We start from the raw sequence: 19,230 nt of genomic DNA, 5'->3' as shown, positions 1-19,230 counted from the left end.
TCTACCCACAAAAAGAAGGGGCTAGATAATTTGTGCAAGGACATGCAGAGAAAGAAAGAAGAGAGAACACCTCACATATCTGAGTTTTACAGATAGGTAATTTCTAAGTTTCCATTTATTTTCTTTCTTACCTTGTTGCTTCATCTAACAGAAGAATTTTAGGATTCTGAAGAAGGAAGTAGAATTGGTTATAATAACAATTAGACAAGATCTGAATATTTATATCAAGAGAGAACAGGATTCATACAGCTTAAAACTCCAAGTAAATGTACTTATTTCATTGAAAGAACTGAGTGTAATTCAAAGCATTACTTTTAAGAAGTCTAAATGCTAAGAGGACAAAACAGAAACAACACTCTTCCATCTTGAAATTTTGCAAACTAAAGTAAAAGAACACTATTACCAGATCACTATTTGACAGGTACAAACTAAAGGTGGGAGATGATTTTTAATGCATGCTTGGCAGCACTGTGGTCAAAAGTTCAATTTCCTATTTACTGCTCTTACGTGGATCTTTCACAGCGGCTGAGCTACCCTCTGCTTGCAGTCAGTCTGCTATATGTAACTGTCTAGTAACAAAAAAAATAACAAAAGCCTACCAACAAGGAGTATTTCACCCACAGATGAAATACATAGTACTTAAGAACTAGCATTTAAGAACTCTTCCCAATTAAATAAAAAAATAAAATAAAAAAAAAATCACCAGCTCTCAAATCCCTAAGAAGCCTCTTCTGAATTACAGTACATAATCCAAACTTGCTTGATCGAGTTGACAGTAAAAGCTTCAGACTTTATCTGGAAGAGAAGGGACTCCACTGCACCCCCCAATCACATATATATCAACTACTCATTTATTTTTTTTTTTATTCCCCCCAAAATAAAGTCTCTACTCCCATGAACTGTACTTGACATGAAATGCAATCAGCTTTTCAGCATTCGTGGTAAAAGAGAACTGGTATAATGAAAAATTCCCAGCAATCTAACAGAACTGGGCATGCTAGGATGCTAGAGACCCGTGCGGCTTAACATGAATGTAAGCTGGGTTCAGTAAGGCTCAAAACTTCCAGCTGAGCATCAGCACCAAACTGCCTCCCTGCAAGGCCCCGTGGCTGTCCCTGAACCAAACTCCCTGTCCTTCTGATCCTCAGAAGCCGCCTCAAATTTGCACAGCACAGAGCCTGCCCTAAAGCTAGACCCATGCCAAACCTCAAAAAAAAAAAAAAAAGACACAACATTGTGCCTGAAATAGTGTCTTGTCCCAAATCCAGACCAGCTCCCCTCAAAGCCAAGATGGGGCATCTATAGTGCTAGTAAGCTGCAACCCAGAAAAATCAACCCATGAATGACAGAGATCTGAACACAGAGACAGAAGTGTCATGTATGAGTTTACGAGCACCACATTCTTAAAGTCTTCCTTCACCCTTGGCCTGGTCTTATGAAAGTGAGCCATTATGCAGTGATTTGCCATCAGTCTTGGCAAGAATTATCGAAAAACATGACTGAAAGATAGGAAGAAACACTTACATAAGTAAATTGTCTTCAGTTAAACCACTCAGCCCTTTCAAACGTCCTCATTAATGTAAGAGATACTATTTTCTTTTTAAACCCATTGAAAGACCTCCTCCTTTTTAACCCTTCCCACCTCCCCACTGAGTAGTTAAATAGCTATTTCGGTACTGGCTTACCTTGAGCAGAGCTCGAGCAATCGCAATTCGTTGCTTCTGTCCACCTAGGGGAAAAAGCTCAGTAAATGGAAATAGGAAGAGAGATGTGAAGTAATTTTAACTGAATGCTTGGGCTGAGCAGAATTAGGCACATGTACTTTGGGGGGGGGGGGGAGGGGGGGGTGGAGATGAAGGAGGGATTTTTTTAATACTTATGGCAGGCTATGACTTGGAGAAAAAAATGGTAACAAAAAATAACAGAATTTTTACTTCACTCTATAGCATCAAGATTTTTAAAATAAGCAATGTAAAGATGTACCTGAAAGCAAAATGCCTTTTTCTCCAACTACAGTGTCAAACCCTTTTGGAAAATCTCTGATAAAACTAGCAGCATTAGCTATTTCAGCAACTTTCTGAATCTCCTCTGCAGTCACAGTAGAAGGATCCTCTGCACCATAGGCAATATTTTCAGCAATAGAACAGGAGAACAGAATTGGTTCCTGATAAATTCAAAAACACAACTAATATGGTAGATCTGCAGTTACATGCATGTATTGTCTATATCTCAAATAACATAAATCCCACTTAAAAGACACAGCATTACTTTCTATTCTATCCATACAAAAGAATATGTAAGCTAGAGTTAATCGAATTAAAAACGAACAAATAAATCTAACACCAAAATAGGCAGTGAAAACCAATTTAAAAAAAAGTTGCTTTTTTAACTGACAAAACGTAACATAACCCTCAATTCCTAATATTTGAGGAAGAGTTCAGAAAGAGCTATTCATCCAAACATCAGAAAACCGCCCTTTGTACTTTACTACATATCATCATTTGCAACAATGATGATTCTTCTCTTAATCTCTACACAGATTTCATGGCATTTTGTGCATTTAATTTATATTAAAGCTTAAAACAGAGAAGAGGACTGGCAGATAGGACAAGAGATGTAAAATGGGAAAATGTCTGAAACAAGGTAAGTCTGCTCTGTTTATAAAATAAAGAAGAGTCATGCTATAGTATGAATACCAGTATGAATCTCCTACTGGTAACTCAAGTGGAATACATACATTCAAAAATAAAAATGCTGATGTGCCCACAGGAAAATCATTTTTGCACAAAAGCTTTTGGTGGCATTACTACATAAAGTAGATGTTTTGAAATGCAACATATACCCAGTTATCCTTATGCTTTTAACCAGAACATCAACCTAACAGTTAACTGCACTGTGAAGCATCTGGGGAGAAGAGGGAAGGAACATGCATATTTTAACTGGTCAAATAGTTTATTTTTAAGAGACCACTGAACATCTCTCTCTGTACTTCCAGAGTTTGGGGGTTGCTAGGGAAGGAGCACTACAAGTGTAAGTGCCAACAGTGCTGTATTTTCATGCTTTCCTAATGGAATTGTGTTTGCCTGGAAACAACACAGGGCACAGAAGGTCAGTTTTCAAATGGTTGTGTAAAATATGATTGTGTAACTGCCATTAATACAAAATGTGATTAAATGGTAAGCTTCGTGTTACTTTCTTCAAATCACAGCAAACTTAGAGATGGTCATAGGTATACAATTTGCAACAATGTACCTTCCAGTCTCCACATGCACACTTTTCTTCTAAGCTAACGCTTTGAATCTCTATGATTATGTAAAAAAAAAAGACTGCAGAATAATGGGACTAGCTCTGAATACTTATTTTTAGAAGAAAGCATGCACAACAGCAGTTATGGTGAGATGGAGGGATTTCACTGAGAAGCAAGATTATATAGTTTTAAAAAGAAGAAAAGTGAGGCACAGCTAGTTGATCACACACAGTTAGTTCATTCACTTAGAAATTTTTTTTTCTTCCTTACCTGACTCACTGTACCAATCTTTGTCCTGAACCACAGTGGATTTAACTGACGGATATCAAAGCCATCAACAGTGATAGTACCTTAAATTAAGAAACAGTAAAGTCAAGTGTGTACTGACAAGTACTGAAAAGAGCCGGAAAGAACAGTTGAGAACAACAACCCTAGGGGAATCACTCACTGGTGGATCAGAAATGCAAAGCTATGCAGGCATCATGACAAGGTAACCATACAACCCAGAGGGAAGCACGGTGCATCAGTGGAATAGTCACATCAGGACCTCACGCACAGGAACCCCAACTGTTCATAAGATGTATCTGAGATGCAGAGCATCAGTTGTCACGAATGAGAGTAACACACAAAACATACCTGAGATAGGATCATACAGCCTCAGCAGAAGGGATACAATAGTCGATTTCCCTGTACCACTTGGGCCAACCAGAGCCATAACAGAGCCAGCCGGAATGGAAAGGCTAAAATCTTTGAAAATGGATGTTTCTGGACGTGTTGGATATGCAAACTCAACATCCTTGAATTCCAAAGCACCTCTGAATGTGTCTTTGCCTAATGTGATTCCCTCTGTATGACAAAGAATAAAATACAGAAACGTGAACAGAAACAAAAATCAGCTCAGCCCTCCTAGAACTTGATTTACAGACACCCAACAGAAATATCTATCTCCATGTTAAATCTAGGGGTAACTGCAAGCCACAAGTCAGGACCACAGGGGTTATATTTCAGCCATGACTGAATCAGTGTGGTACACCACTCGTTCCTGAATGCAATTTCAGGTTGCTCACCAGCAGTGAACCTGCAAGAGGGAGAATTTGCATCTTGCACCTAGCAACTAACAATGTTCACCTCTAGTAGAATTATCTGAATTTTTAAACATATTATAAACAATTTAAGTTTTGTCAATTAGGAACAATGAAATAAAATGGCATTGTTGAAAGCCAAAGTCCCGTTGCCATAGAACAGATGCAAAAAGAAAAATATTGCAAATCGCTTACCGCCCTTTCACCGAGCCACAAAAGTCACCTGAAACACCCTCCTCTTTGAACAAGAGCAGTTCCCTCTCCACTACCTGTTAACTGGGTAGCTTTTAAGCAGAGGCTGTCACCAGAATAAAGCTGCTGCTATGTTTGTTCCATTAATGGCCATTTTTTAGATTTTTTTTTTTTTAAAGTGGAAAGTATATTTAATAAATTCAGGACAACAGTGTATTCAAAGACCAATCAGAGGCATAACTCTTAGGCAACAGTTCACTGAAACTAAAATCTCAGTTTGTGAAATACCGTAACAAACCATCATGAATGAATGATTGCCAAAGTTAAATAAAACCAACTTCTCTCTCGAGCACAGCATTTGATTTAAACAATTATCTGAAAAGACTACCAGTACTAGAAAAAGCTTATAAATAGCTAAAACAAAGAAACACAATTTCTTCAAGCCCTGTTAAATCCCAGCTAAACATATCCATACAAAGCAAACTAAGTGGACAGTGGTGCTGCATTCCTGAAGGACAGACTCTCTAACTCTCTCTAACTGACGAAGTTCCTACTGGTTTTGTGAAAACTGGCAGCACCAGAGCAACACCCAAGTAGTGTTTGTTCATGCTAAAGATGTGATTCAAAACCCTTAATTCTTTTCAGATGCAATACATGAGTAACCCCCAACTAGCCACAGCACATGTTTGGTTAAACAGGTAACTGTGGATAGGAAACACAGACACCCATCGGTAGGAATCAAAATTTCACTAGTCCTGCTGTTCCTAGAGCAAATAATTTATTTTGCTTTTCTTTCTATCAGATTCCCTCCTCTTCTCAGGCTTTCGGTTTAATGGTAGTAGCGTAGAAATGGCAAAGGCAAGAGCATACAATTTCAGACTCCTTCCTTGACTTTAATCCATGGACATGCACATTGTAACTTGTTTGTTAGGTAAAAGCACAATGGTCTTCTGTAAACCTCCCTTTGGGAAAAGAAATGTATTTGCTAAATCCCGTGCTAGCAGCATAATCCTTACTATTATCAAAGTAACAAGTAATTACTTATCTTTATTCTCAGTTCCAGTTATTGCACAGTCTATTCCATGACCTGAAACACTGAAATCTACTGCAATACAGGAAGTCTGGTACCACAAGTCCTTCCTCTATATATTACTGTAAAAATATCTAAAAGCTATATACAGGATTATGCTTGTTTCTTGTTTGGATTCTAGATACAGGGAAAAGAGACATTATAATTTGTTCCTGAGATATCTGTTGTTACCAGCAACAGCTACAGTTCCACGAAAATAAAACCTAAGTAGCCCAGAGAGTAGATGTTTCAGGTGGGTTTGGACAGTAGAGAAATAGTCTCTTGGGTTTATTTTCTGATGAGCCAGAAATCAACTATAATTGCTTTTTGAGACAAAGGTTTATATCTTTTCCTATGTACTTAGTTTATAGTGAAAGGAAACTTAGAAGGAGCTTTCTGTAAGCCTATGCTACGTGGACATCTGAAACTTTGTCCGATTTATGTTCGGTCTACAAAATAAAGATTGTTTTCTGGATGTCACTATTGGTGTAATTGAACAATTCGATACCTTCAGTGGGAAAGACAACTTCTGCCCCAATACTACTGCTTACTCTGCACTGGCGCCACTGTAAAGATGAAGACCACTGAAATAATCCAGATTAAAAAAAAAAAATCACATCCAAATGATGATGAAATCAACAGTCGCACTGAGTCTATGAAGGGTACAGCAAACTGCAGCGTGGCACTGGATAGTCAGTCATGGCAGGAAGTTTAAGCCAGCTTCATTGCTAAAGACAAGAGTGTGCAGCTATCCCTTCGTTAGCCAGTTGGTGGTTACCTTTTGGGCAAACGGCTGGTATTCTAAGTCTGCCTCCATCCATTGGAGACAATACTGTTACTTTTCACTGGCTATGTAAAGCCTGTGCACATTGAAAAGCATCCTACAGACAGGCTTGCAGCTGTGAAGAGAAAGGAGACAGAGGCCAGACTGTGACTTGGTGTCCATCAGATTAAGAACTTGAGGAATTCCAGTGCAGGGAGACAAAAGCAGAACAGAAATTTGAAGCACAGCATTTCAAAAGAACCCCTCTGTATCAACCAACTCAAAAGATAAATCTCTATTCCCTAAAGCCAGAGCTCACTCAAAAAAATGTTAGGTCTGTTGGATGTTCTTTTCTGACTCTTCCTCTTACAGCAGCCCTTAAAAAGTTTCTAAATTAGAGGACCATACAAAACTTAGAGGGAAACTACAGTGTTGACAGCTCATCTGGACTCTGCTATATTGCATTTCTTAACAACATACAGAGCTGGTGAAAACTCATGTATGACTTTTGCTTAGTGGGATGCAGCTGATTAAACAAAACAACAATTCACACAGAAAGTATCTTCTACAAGTAGATCATTAAACTACTTTAATGGAGACAGGCAAATGCTGTTTATACAAAATATACTCAATACTGGAGGGCGTTGTCTGGCTTCCAAACAACAAAGCTGTAAATAAGGCGTTGCTGGCAATATATTTTTATTGACTGTATTTAAACATTACTACATATTCTGAATTAATTAAAGAAAAAAAAAAACCACCAGATTTTCAGCTTCTAAAACTTCTGATTAAACGAAATCTTCATCAGCTGTTTCATAGTTAGGAAAAGCCAGAAGAGTTACCACTGTATCTACTTTTTTTCCAAAAGAATGTAAGATGGTACTGCCTTTAAGTATTACACACCTGTTTCTGAAGTACTGCTGACCAGTAAGAGAAAAATCAACCTATGAACAATAACAAACCAAGGACCCACCTTCAAATGGAAGTTGGGGCTTCCTTTCAATAAGTTCCCATAGACGTCCACCAGCACCTAGTCCTTTCATTAGTTCGGAATAAAAGGAGCTTAGACCTAAACAAAAAGCAGACCAGTATCATGCATCCATATGGAATGGAAGACATAGGAGACATTAAATTTGCATTATACTTTTCATCACCAGTATCGAAGCATCAGACGTGTAGGGGATCTTTTACTCCAACACGCTATCAGACGTTGATTTAAATCCTGTCTAGTCTCACTTCAGAGCTACCCATAACCCTTATTGACCATTCTTATTTATATCTGTAAAACAAATCATTCTGAAGAAATATAGAAGAAGTTACTACACGTAAGCTTGCATATACTCAAAAGCAAAGCAACTCTTTTTCATTCATCTGTCAGGAAGAACAGCATCCAACTTTAGAGAAACAGCCTTGCATACAACCAGCTATTATTTTCAAAATCATTCAGTAGAACGGAGCACTCTGAACGCCTTTCTTTGTCAGAGAGGGTTATACTACTATAGGAGAGCCTGGCTGAGTCAGCCACAGGGGAGGGGGGGCACAAAACCTAAGGCTGAACTGACACTTGAGAAGCTATGTGGAGAATGGACAATGCAAAGAAATATGTCTCCCAAGTCAGCGTGCTTCAAACATTACTGGAGAAAGCAAAGCTAAGGACAAGGCTTGCATATAGTACTGGGTCCCAGCTCTTAGCAGCTGTGCGAATCATCTTGGAGCTGGCATGGCTGAAGGGCTTTCCAGCTGAAATAAACTCAGAAACCAACCTAGAACCAAAAATGGAGTAAGACATAAATATAAAATGTCTTATTTCTTCATTTTTTGTGTGTCTTTCAAAATAGAAAAACCAATTTCAAAATCTCTGAATTCCAACAGAATAAACATACAGAATAAACCACTTCCACCTTAAAATGCATATAGTGTTAAGAGTGATTTCAGGAGGGCAGAAAACCCAAGGTATATTAAAATATGTTTACTGGTTTATTGTTGCAGAGCAACAAGCCCAGCACAAGGTCATGAGTCTGTAATTGTAGACAGGGCATTTCATCATGCTGCTGCTGAGGACTATCTGAAAGGCACTAGCCATGGTGAGAAGCTGTCTGCTTGGAAAAAAGAGCCAAAGCATCTACGTCCTAGAGCAGGGCACAGGGGAGAAGGCAGGAGCCTCACAGAGTGCCTTGAAACTGAGACACTGAGGATTGCAAATTCACAACCACTCATTAAAAAAAACATTATATAATATGGACAGCAAATACTAATTAGAAAATGTTTTTAATTTTCATAACCTGTCTTCAGTATTTGGTAGAAAACACAGCAAACTGTTACAACAAAAAGAGGCAAAGTCCCAAATTATGCAGTGAACTTCACAGTTCATTGCATTAACTCCTATATGTATTGATGATGATATATACTGAGCAGACTTAGCACTCTGAAGATTTATATGCTTTGTAGGCATCAAGGAACGCAGGCCTCTTGTGGGGCAAGACACCTTTACTTCAGAGTCCCCATGAGAATGAGCTCTGTGCTCATCTGTGCTCTCTCTATATTCTTCAATAATCTTAAGTAGAATTTAAAAAGGTGTTTTTATCACAAATAAAAGTTAGTTCAATGACATTTTATCAGTGTTTCTAACCTTATTTTTCATTTATTTAACATTAATTTATCCTATGTTTTCAAACTGTCAGGTATCTGTCTGTTGACCAAACTTGAATGATTTAAGCAGAGAGGAAAGGGTCGATGATAACTTCCTTCTCCAAGTGGTAGAGGAGCCAATGAGAGGTGCTATGCTGGACCTTGTTCTCACCAACAAGGAGGGGCTGGTGGGGAATGTGAAGCTCAAGGGCAGCCTGGGCTGCAGCGACCACAAAATGGTGGGGTTCAAGATCCTCAGGGCACCGAGGAGGGCGCACAGCAAGCTCACTACCCTGGACTTCAGGAGAGCAGACTTTGGCCTCTTCAGGGATCTGCTTGGTAGAGTGCCATGGGACAAAGCCCTGGAGGGAAGAGGGGCCCAAGAAAGCTGGGTAATATTCAAGGATCACCTCCTCCAAGCTCAGGAGCGATGCATCCCAACAAAGAGGAAGTCAGGCAAAAATGCCAGGAGGCCTGCATGGATGAACAAGGAGCTCCTGGACAAACTCCAACACAAAAAGGAAGCCTACAGAGGGTGGAAGCAAGGACAGGAAGCCTGGGAGGAATACAGAGAAATTGTCCAAGCAGCCAGGGATCAGGTTAGGAAAGCTAAAGCCCTGGTAGAATTAAATCTGGCCAGGGACATCAAGGGCAACATGAAAAGATTCTATAGGTACATCGGGGATAAAAGGAAGACGAGGGAAAATGTGGGCCCTCTCCGGAATGAAACGGGAGACCTGGTTACCCGGGACATGGAGAAGGCAGAGGTACTCAATGACTTTTTTGCCTCGGTCTTCACCGGTAAGTGCTTGAGCCTCACCGCCCAAGCCACAGAAGGCAAAGGCAGGGACTGGGAGAATGAAGAGCCACCCACTGTGGGAGAACATCAGGTTCGAGACCATCTAAGACACCTGAAGGTGCCATGGGACCTATGAGATCCATCCGCAGGTCCTGAAGGAACTGGCGGATGAAGTTGCCAAGCCACTATCCATCGTATTTGAGAAGTCGTGGCAGTCCGGTGAAGTTCCCACTGACTGGAAAAGGGGAAACATAACCCCCATTTTTAAAAAGGGAAAAAAGGAAGACCCGGGGAACTACAGGCCAGTCAGTCTCACCTCTGTGCCTGGGAAGATCATGGAGCAGATCCTCCTGGAAGCTGTGCTAAGGCACATGGAGGACAGGGAGGTGATTCGAGACAGCCAGCATGGCTTCACCAAGGGCAAGTCCTGCCTGACCAACCTAGTGGCCTTCTATGATGGAGTGACTACATCAGTGGACACAGGAAGGGCTACAGATGTCGTCTATCTGGATGCCTGTAAGGCCTTTGACAGGGTCCCCCACAACATCCTTCTCTCTAAACTGGAGAGGTATGGATTTGATGGGTGGACTGTCTGGTGGGTGAGGAATTGGTTAGATGGTCGCATCCAGAAGGTAGTGGTCAACGGCTCAATGTCCAGATGGAGACTGGTGACGAGTGGCGTCCCACAGGGGTCCATATTGGGACCGGTACAGTTTAATATCTTCATCAGTGACACAGACAGTGGGATCAAGTGCACCCTCAGCAAGTTTGCAGATGACACCAAGCTGAGTGGTGTGATCGACATGCCAGAGGGACGGGATGCCATCCAGAGGGACCTGGACAAGCTCGAGAAGTGGGCGCGTGTGAACCTCATGAGGTTTAACAAGGCCAAGTGCAAGGTCCTGCACCTGGGTCGGGGCAACCCCCCATATCAATACAGGCTGGGGAATGAAGGGATTCAGAGCAGCCCTGCCGAGAAGGACTTGGGGGTACTGGTGGATGAAAAGCTGGACATGAGCCAGCAATGTGCGCTCGCAGCCCAGAAGTCCAATCGTATCCTGGGCCGCATCAAAAGAAGCCTGGCCAGCAGGTCGAGGGAGGTGATTCTGCCCCTCTGCTCTGCGCTGGTGAGATGCCACCTGGAGTACTGCATCCAGCTCTGGAGCCCTCAGCATAAGAAAGACACGGACCTGTTGGAGCGTGTCCAGAGGAGGCCCACGAAAACGGTCAGGGGGATGGAACACCTCTCCTATGAAGAAAGGCTGAGAGCGTTGGGGTTGTTCAGCCTCGAGAAGAGAAGGCTTTGGGGAGACCTTATTGCAGCCTTTCAGTACTTAAAGGGGGCTTATAAAAAAGATGGCAGCAAACTTTTTAGCAGGGCCTGTTGCGACAGGACAAGGGGGAATGGCTTTAAAGGGGGGTAGATATAGGCTAGATATAAGGAAGAAATTTTTTATGCTGAGGGTGGTGAAACACTGGAACAGGTTGCCCAGAGAGGTGGTGGATGCCCCATCCCTGGAAACATTCAAGGTCAGGTTGGACAGGGCTCTGAGCAACCTGATCTAGTTGAAGGTGTCCCTGCCCACAGCAGGGGGGTTGGACTAGATGACCTTTAAGGTCCCTTCCAACCTAAACTATTCTATGATTTGGTAGTTGGAATGGGTGCCACTGGAATTTTGATATCCAAGGAAGCAGGTTTTGTGAATTTTGCCCTCAGGCACATCTTTGTGCTTTCCATGATATCAGGCTTGGTCTTAGAAAAGAAGAGTATAGATGAGCTGCATTGCCCTGCTGGTCTATCAGAAGTAACAGACTCATTTTAAAGAAGAACCCGTCCAATCAGTTATCAAAGTACCTTATCTTCATTTTTGCCTGTATGCAGTAGTGAAGACTGCTCTGTCAAAAAGATGAACAGTTTGTTTCTGGGCCAGTAGATTACAGAGTCTGAGCTTCAAGGAGGAGTCAGTCAGTAAGGAAAAACAAAAGGTTAGCACCAGAGTGTAGTGTTCTGCTGGCACTTTGTTTACTCTTCCAGCTCAAGATACTCTATACTGAATTATAGCTGAATTCTACATGCCTTTCTAAATAGAGTACATTTAACACAGACCCACATGTTTTGTAAAAAATATAATACCAGTATTATTTCTTTACACAATATACCAAGTATCTTAATTTAGACCCAAAGAAAACTAAAGTAATATGTATGTGTCACATACACACATTGAAAAAATAACCTCTGTACTCCTTTGGGAAAACGGAAGGCTTATATTAAGTTATAAATTATTATTTTCATTAACTTCAGAAAAAAATTATGTATGATTTCTTGGGAAGATCATTTGGAAGAGACTTTTTAAGAAAACCAGATCTTTTAAGAGCTTCTTCCCTCCTACCCCCATACTGACTGTAATGCTTTGAAGTGAAGAAAATCTAATTTCTCATTCCATACCTCCAATGCTTATTCCAACCCAGAAAGCATACATTAGGAAAGATGAGAGTTCACCAACTGTCATGTAGGCACTGCCCATTAGTAATCCTCCTTTGTATAAGACTGAGAGGACAATTAAGTTTCCAGAAAGGCCAGTCTAAGGAAAAAGAAAAAGAGGAAAAGGCAAATTTTGTCACATGTCTTAAACTTCATCCTCTAAAATGTTGTTTCAGAATTTTCCTTCTAATAAAAGAATTCCCATACTATGGGTATCTAGATTTTGAGAGGACTGAGTTAAATTTGAACAAAATCAATTCTAAAGCAAACCAAGCCAACAGCCAGCCACATACCCAGCGGCACTGCACTGTGCTATCCAACAAGTGTTCAAGAAGCAAGCAACTCTTTTTTGTTTGTTTTGGTTTTTTTTTTTTTTTTACCTCATTCCCCAAGATGGAAAGGAACACCAAACATTATTCTCAACCATCATTAGAAGAGTTGATAGTCTGCAGTTACGTTGCAGTTTTAGAATACTATTAAGCAAACTCACTGCAAGCTGTTATGGAAAAATGCAATCCCACTCTTCCTCCCCAACCTGCGCACTCCCCAGCTTCCTTTGCATTGATGCTCATCTCATCAGGAAGCCAAACCTGTAAAACGCTAAGGGTGGGGGAACGTTTCCATTGGTTTAGTTTGCTGAATAGGAGGTATGGGCTCAGATAAATAGTATCAAGCTATGGGGTGTGAGGAAGAAATAGAGACTTAAACTGGCTTTATCATACCACTGTATCTTGAGGCGCAGTTTCACAGCAATTTAGACTGATTTAAGTCCAGTCTTCCCACAGATTCACGTAGGTTCAATTTACACTCAAATCATTTATTTGCAGATTTATACGTAGCCTCATGAATTTTAAAACAATTGACACTTGGCATAAAATGGTCAGTTTACTTTCATCAAAATACACTTACTGCTCCAAAGAAGCCTGCCCGAGCTAGTGCCTCTTTTTTAGCCAGCTGTAGCACATAATCAACTTTATTTGTATACTTCTCCATTTCAGCCACTTCTTGTCCAAAAGCTCGAACTGTTCTTATGTTTCCAATACGCTCTTCAGCTAACTACATTAAAGCAAAGAACAAAACAAATACACACAGACACACAATTTGGAGTGTTCATATTACAGAACATTTGAAAGTTAAACCAGTATCACTACACTAATCTCCAAATACATTCCTTTGGATACCACTGGAAAATTTCTCATGCCCTCCTCCCCCCACCCTCCTTTTTTTTTTTCTTTTTTAATTCTATTAAGTTAAAAGTAAGCTGCGCACGCAGGCAGTTTAAAAAGAACTTCAAGATTGTCTTGACTTAAGTGTTAGCAGAGAAAAAAAAAAAAGTAGGGTTAAAAAAAACTCACCTTAATTTGATGTGAACAACACACATAAGAAAATTACTATTCACAGTAACTGGCAATAACAACATGGGAAGGGGAAAAATAAAGAATATTCTATTCTACGCTAAATCATGCAAGAAAGCCTGCAGTTATTTCCTGAAATAATTCCACTCATTTGATCAAAGAACACTGGGAATTAATTTAGCTCAACTACTAATGTCCCATTTCAACTCGGTATTTTATTTTAACTCCTAAACAGCAAAGTATGAATTCTAAAATTACCTCAATTGTAACCAATTAGACTAAGTTGTTAATAGACACTGTGATGGTCTTACAAAAAACAAGGCCCTCTTTTGTGAGTAAAAATATGATATAAAAATGTAATTCTCCCTCTTCCATCCCCCATTCAACCTGAAAATTTGAATGGAACACTAAAATTGCTTGTTCATGTGAAGTCCCACACCTGGTTTACAAAGGCACGAGCTTCCCTTCAACACAGGATGAGGAAGATAAACAGAAGAGGGCTAATCTTCCTTTGGCACAGTCAATTTGCAGAAGTCCTAGAGAGGACATCCCAAGTTTAAAACAGCTGACAACTGTGGCTATTTTAACTAGGTCTTTCCTAATTATATTTCTATGCATTTTAAAGATGCTTCCCTACCCTCAGCCTGTGAGAAAAAGGTCACTACCACTACTATTTCTCTGATAGTGCTCTGCAATATTTCAGTGCAGTCAGCAAACAATGAAGGCCCCTCTACAACAGCCTGTTTAGAAGCAACAGCTTCCTCTACTTTCCTCACAAACATCTGGGTATGTGCTGAGATGCCCAGAAAAGTTTAAAAAAAGTCAAGCCTCATAAATATTAAAGAGCTGACAATTAGGTCAAACGTCAAGGATTCATTCCAGAGAAGGACTTGTTAAGCAAGGTTCTTTTAAAAGACGGATCCATCTAGGATGTTTCTGATGGCTTCAAACTCATAACCATAGTCCAAGAAAAGTGTTTGTCAAACCTAGGTACCAAATTACCCAGGACTTCATAGGCTGATTTTTTTTATGCTCTCACACAGCTAAAGCCTAACCTCCTTATCCTTTCCTGCATTTCCAAACTCACAAGGCCTGGTACCTCCACGTTATATTGTTATGCATAGCTCTTTACAAAGCATGGTTATTTTGAGATCTATGAGTAAGTGTTACTGAAGTTTACCTTTCGTACTGTTCAGGTGCAAAACTACAGGCTCAGCATAGCTTAGGGCAATAACAGTACAATTATCTTCAGAAGATTTGTACTTCAGAGATATTAACCTAAATACACTAGAGCAACTTTGAAGTTAACTAGAAAGCATCTGTTAAAAGATTACCTGTGTTGCTTCTGCAAGAGAATCTTGGGTCATTTTAGTAAGTTTTCGCAAGTATCTTCCATAAATAACAGCCAGGACAGCCAAGGGTGGCACAACACTCAGAACAAATGCAGCAAGGCTAGGTGACACAAAAAACTAGAAGAAAAAAGTATGTGTCAGGGATTAGCATTCAGATTAAAAATAACCCACTGGAGTACTGAAGTGCAACTTCCCTCGCAAGAGTTTTCTAAAACTAGTAGGATTGTAATTTAGTGCTGCCATGCTTTCATTTAGCATGTTTCATTTCTTCCAGGCAAAATATCCATTCCTCCACAGCATTTAGGGAATGTATCCCACGGTTAGAACAAAGGATTATAAGCCAAGGGGTCTGGATTTCATTTCTAGCTTTCTCACTGGTTTGCTGTGTGGTCTTAGCCAAGTATCTTAACCTGCCAGTAAACAGGCCTACCAGGAAACCTCTTGGGGTTGCTGAAAGACATAAGCTATTACATAGTTTCTAAAGCGCTTTCACAACTTTTTAATAGATGGTGCAATACAGAAAGTTTGAGTAGAGAAATATTGTACACTACTTCTGGGTAACCAAGTAACAGATGGAGTCACCAATGCTCCCTAGCACCCACAAATTCTCATAACCTGGAATAATGGATTTAATTTACTGTGGCAAAACCTTATCACTCATAACAATCATCATCAAAGCTCCTAAATAGGTTCTTTTCATAGATTTATTGAAATTAGATCTAACGTGTTTTCATTTCATCTTGCTTTCTGTATTGAAAAGAGAAAAATCTCCAGAAAAATTCAAAATTTACTTAATTGACATGCTTTATAATTATTTCGTAATAATCTCTTTTTGCTGTGCAAGCTTTTATAGTCCACCTTTTAACACTGCATCATGGCAGCATTTTTGAGCAGAATGCCTTATATAAAGTTATTGCAGTTAATCTATGGTAAGATAAAACCTTAGACTCTATTTGCATAGATAAATACAGAAAGCCGTAATTTTTATCAGTGACAAAGTATTAAAGCTTTAAAGCTTCATAGTGGAAACTCTTAACAGTTTTTAATAACATCAATCTTGGAAGCTTATTTTTATGAGGAGACTTTTTGCTATCTGTTTTTAACTCCAGGTAGACAGCAGAAATTAGCACACTTTCATTTAAGATAATTGCCACCAACGTATCTTTTCTCAGATAAGCATAAAAAAATTAATGACACAAAAAACATCAAGGGAAGTCAGATTTTTATATAAACCAACTGACCACCGAGGAATATTAACCGATGCACTGCGCTGAAGCCTTCATTGACATGCTTCCTATATATTCTTTACTGACAGACTAAAGCAGAAAGACTAACACTTGTTGCAAAAATCGCCAGCAGTAATTTGATATTCAGTGCTGCCTTTGCTCACCTAGGCCTTAACCAGAACCAACCAACTTCAATGACTTTTACATCAGGCCCTTCACACCCTGTTCTACCTACAACCATGGGAACGTTATCACTGATTTTAGTATCTTCAGTAAGAACAGAGTTAAGCTATTTGCCTGCTATACTTTGCTTGATAAATTTAGGCAGCAACAGCAGTTCATTTCAAACCCTCATTCTCCATATTTTGGCTTTTGAGTAAACATCAAGTGGCTACAGGCACATCACCTATTGCAATGCAGTACACGGATAACCAGTGAAATACACTTGTATCCAGTTTCTGGACTGAATCACATTCACACATTTCCTAACAGAACTGAAACAAACTCGAAACTCCAAGAAGTGACAAGCAGGGAAGAGACCACCGTACCATCATTCCAACCCCCACAGATGCCTGTGCTCCTGCCCTGAGCCCATCTGAGAGGTTTTCAGTCACTGAACGGCCCAAGAGGGCTGTATCTGAAGATAAGCGGTTTATCAGCTCTCCTGTTCTGGTCTTGTCAAAGAAAGCGGTTTCTTGCTTCAGAATAGAGGAGAACATGGTTGTTCTCAAACGTTTCACAATTCTTTGTCCTGTCAGAAACAGAAGTCAGTCAAGCATGGCACACAAGACTACACAGACACTGACAATATAAAAATCACAGGATTACGCAGCACTGAACAAGTCACATTACAGAGTTTTAATACACCAGAAGATAGTGAGCTTTAAGATGTCACGTAACAGTGAATAAAAATGAACAATTATTCCAGCATACTTATCTTTGCACTATTAGTTTACCTTTGATCTGGTAAAAAAAGCTACTGATTCCAAGAGGATCTCTCAGACAGTGCCAAGAATTTATTTCAGATCATTAGGTAACCTGACTCTGTGAAAAGAAGATGACTCATTAGCACTTTTTGCTTCTGTTTTTACCTGCAGTCTGCATGAGGTAGACACGAGTAGCATTAGCAGCAGCACCACATAAAAAGATTCCACTCAGCAAGGCACACAGGCTGGTCAGGCTGTCAGTGAAGTCTTCACTGGGATTTGTATAAATAACATCAATAACTTTACCCAGAAAGAAAGGGGCTGACATGGTAATGACACTGGAAACTGTCAGAAAGCCAACAGCAGCTGCAAATCAACGAGAAAAAGGAAAAGAAAATTATTCTGAATTTGCAAGATCATTAATAGTACATATGAGGTAATTTTTCACTGGAAATTTCTATTAAGCTTGCAAGTGCCAGCACTGAATAATTAGCATTCTTTTAGGCCCAGTTCTGAACGAGACATTTTAAGTCACTGCATAAATTAACTTAGGCAAGGCACATTTAAGATCCTGAAAGCCTGTGCATACAAGCACAGTCCTGAAATTGCTTCTCTTGTCTAACCTTCCCCACCACCACTCGACGACGTTAACTCTTTACAGATGTCACCCTCAGAGAGCATTCACAGCTAGCAAGTCTCCGTATCTCTCACATAATCCTTCACTCCTGTTTGGTTTGGTTTTTATTATTCATGCTTGCTACCTCGATGCTTCCAACTGTCTATTTCTGAGATAGCAATGGACCGAAGTAAAGATCTGATCTGAGAACTGTCTAAAACATGCAATTTTATTTAGAAAAGCACCCAAACAAACAAAACCCATTTGATTTACTCTTGACTGGCAAAATTTATATACTTTTGTTTTGTTTTACTCTTTACTATTGCTGGTCTAAAAGAAAAATAACGTAAGTTTGAATGGAAGTATGTTTGCTGATGAGCAGAGCTCTTGAATTCCAGTTGCAAGATCATCCATGGAAGAACCTGTGTAACTGTTTGAAGCTGGATCACAGAGTATGAAAAATTGCGCTGGACCAAGACTTAGCCTTTTGAGCTTTAATCTGCAAAGAAATTTCTTGAGCCAAGAACACAGCTTGATTCTGAAAAGACAAGACAAGCTTGGAAGGCTGAGAACTAGAAAAAAACCCTCTTAATTGAAAACTGAACAAACTTGATATGAAAACCACTGAACCACAACAAACAATACCATTTATACAGCATAATTTTCCAACAGCCAACCCCACACTTAAAGCAACCATTCATAGCATTGCTACAAAACTACTAGCAGATAATGCCTTTAAACGCAAAAAGACACTGTACTGAAAAACCTGAAGTTGCCTGAGTTTTAATTCCATTCTACTGAGCTTCTTGTATCGCTTCTATGATGAAGACAGCACAGCCTCCCAGCAGCGCACTGCTGTAAGCAATATTTTTAACATCTGTCACAAATGGTTTGATGCCTCTTACCACCTCCACACACACGTGGAAAGCTTTGTTTCAGTTTGTACTTGAAGGGTAAATACAGCTGTGCATTTATGATGAAGAATTCAAGGTACAAAAAATGCGTACCTGCCACCACCTGAAGCACACACTTCTCTGCACCTTCACTGCAGTGCCCCAGAGCAGTCCTGGGAGAGCTCCACATACTGCCCAAACAAGCTTTATCCTTGCCATTGTGTCCAACCTGCTGCCTGTGGTTCTTATTCAAGATTTGTTTGAGATCTTTCCATTGCATTACACTCAGGCCAGCCAGCATGTTAAAGATAAAGGACGCGGATCTTTAACTTGAAGCTATAGAAACTAGAAGAAGCCAGAGTAGAAAGGGAAGGACTTCCTGCTGCAAACTTAGGTGATCCATGCCATAGACACATCTCATAAGCATATTATTTACTACCTAAAACTTCCTAAGAATGAGTGACCTTATTAACAGGCTGGCTGCATTGGTGTATTCAAACTGTGAAGCAGCGGGAAAAATCCAACAAAAGCCAGGTCATCTCCTGTCAGGAAAAGCTGGTCTGTAAGGCAGCTGGAGATGGTCAAAAGCATTGCTTATAA

General features: G+C 40.0%; 1 protein-coding gene across 2 annotated transcripts in view; it reads right to left on the bottom strand.

Annotated features, from left to right (window-relative positions):
• The window catches only part of ABCB10 (ATP binding cassette subfamily B member 10), a 30,666-nt gene that overhangs the window by 1,094 nt on the left and 10,342 nt on the right, over window positions 1-19,230 (bottom strand). For both annotated transcript variants that reach the window (XM_076334097.1, XM_076334096.1), the window contains exons 2-12: window positions 17,287-17,487; window positions 16,744-16,946; window positions 14,952-15,086; window positions 13,172-13,318; window positions 12,227-12,362; window positions 7,327-7,422; window positions 3,884-4,093; window positions 3,518-3,597; window positions 1,984-2,164; window positions 1,686-1,729; window positions 132-166 (exon numbers count right to left, since the gene is read on the bottom strand). In XM_076334097.1, coding sequence (XP_076190212.1) covers window positions 132-166; window positions 1,686-1,729; window positions 1,984-2,164; window positions 3,518-3,597; window positions 3,884-4,093; window positions 7,327-7,422; window positions 12,227-12,362; window positions 13,172-13,318; window positions 14,952-15,086; window positions 16,744-16,946; window positions 17,287-17,449 — 1,430 coding nt within the window. In that variant the 5' untranslated portion in view covers window positions 17,450-17,487. The remainder of the gene's footprint in view (window positions 1-131; window positions 167-1,685; window positions 1,730-1,983; window positions 2,165-3,517; window positions 3,598-3,883; window positions 4,094-7,326; window positions 7,423-12,226; window positions 12,363-13,171; window positions 13,319-14,951; window positions 15,087-16,743; window positions 16,947-17,286; window positions 17,488-19,230) is intronic.

Source organism: Aptenodytes patagonicus, chromosome 3 (genome assembly GCF_965638725.1).
Source record: "Aptenodytes patagonicus chromosome 3, bAptPat1.pri.cur, whole genome shotgun sequence".
NCBI classification, from domain to species: Eukaryota; Metazoa; Chordata; class Aves; order Sphenisciformes; family Spheniscidae; genus Aptenodytes; species Aptenodytes patagonicus.
Note: the sequence above shows the minus strand (reverse complement) of the source record. Positions and strands in the feature narration are given on the sequence as shown.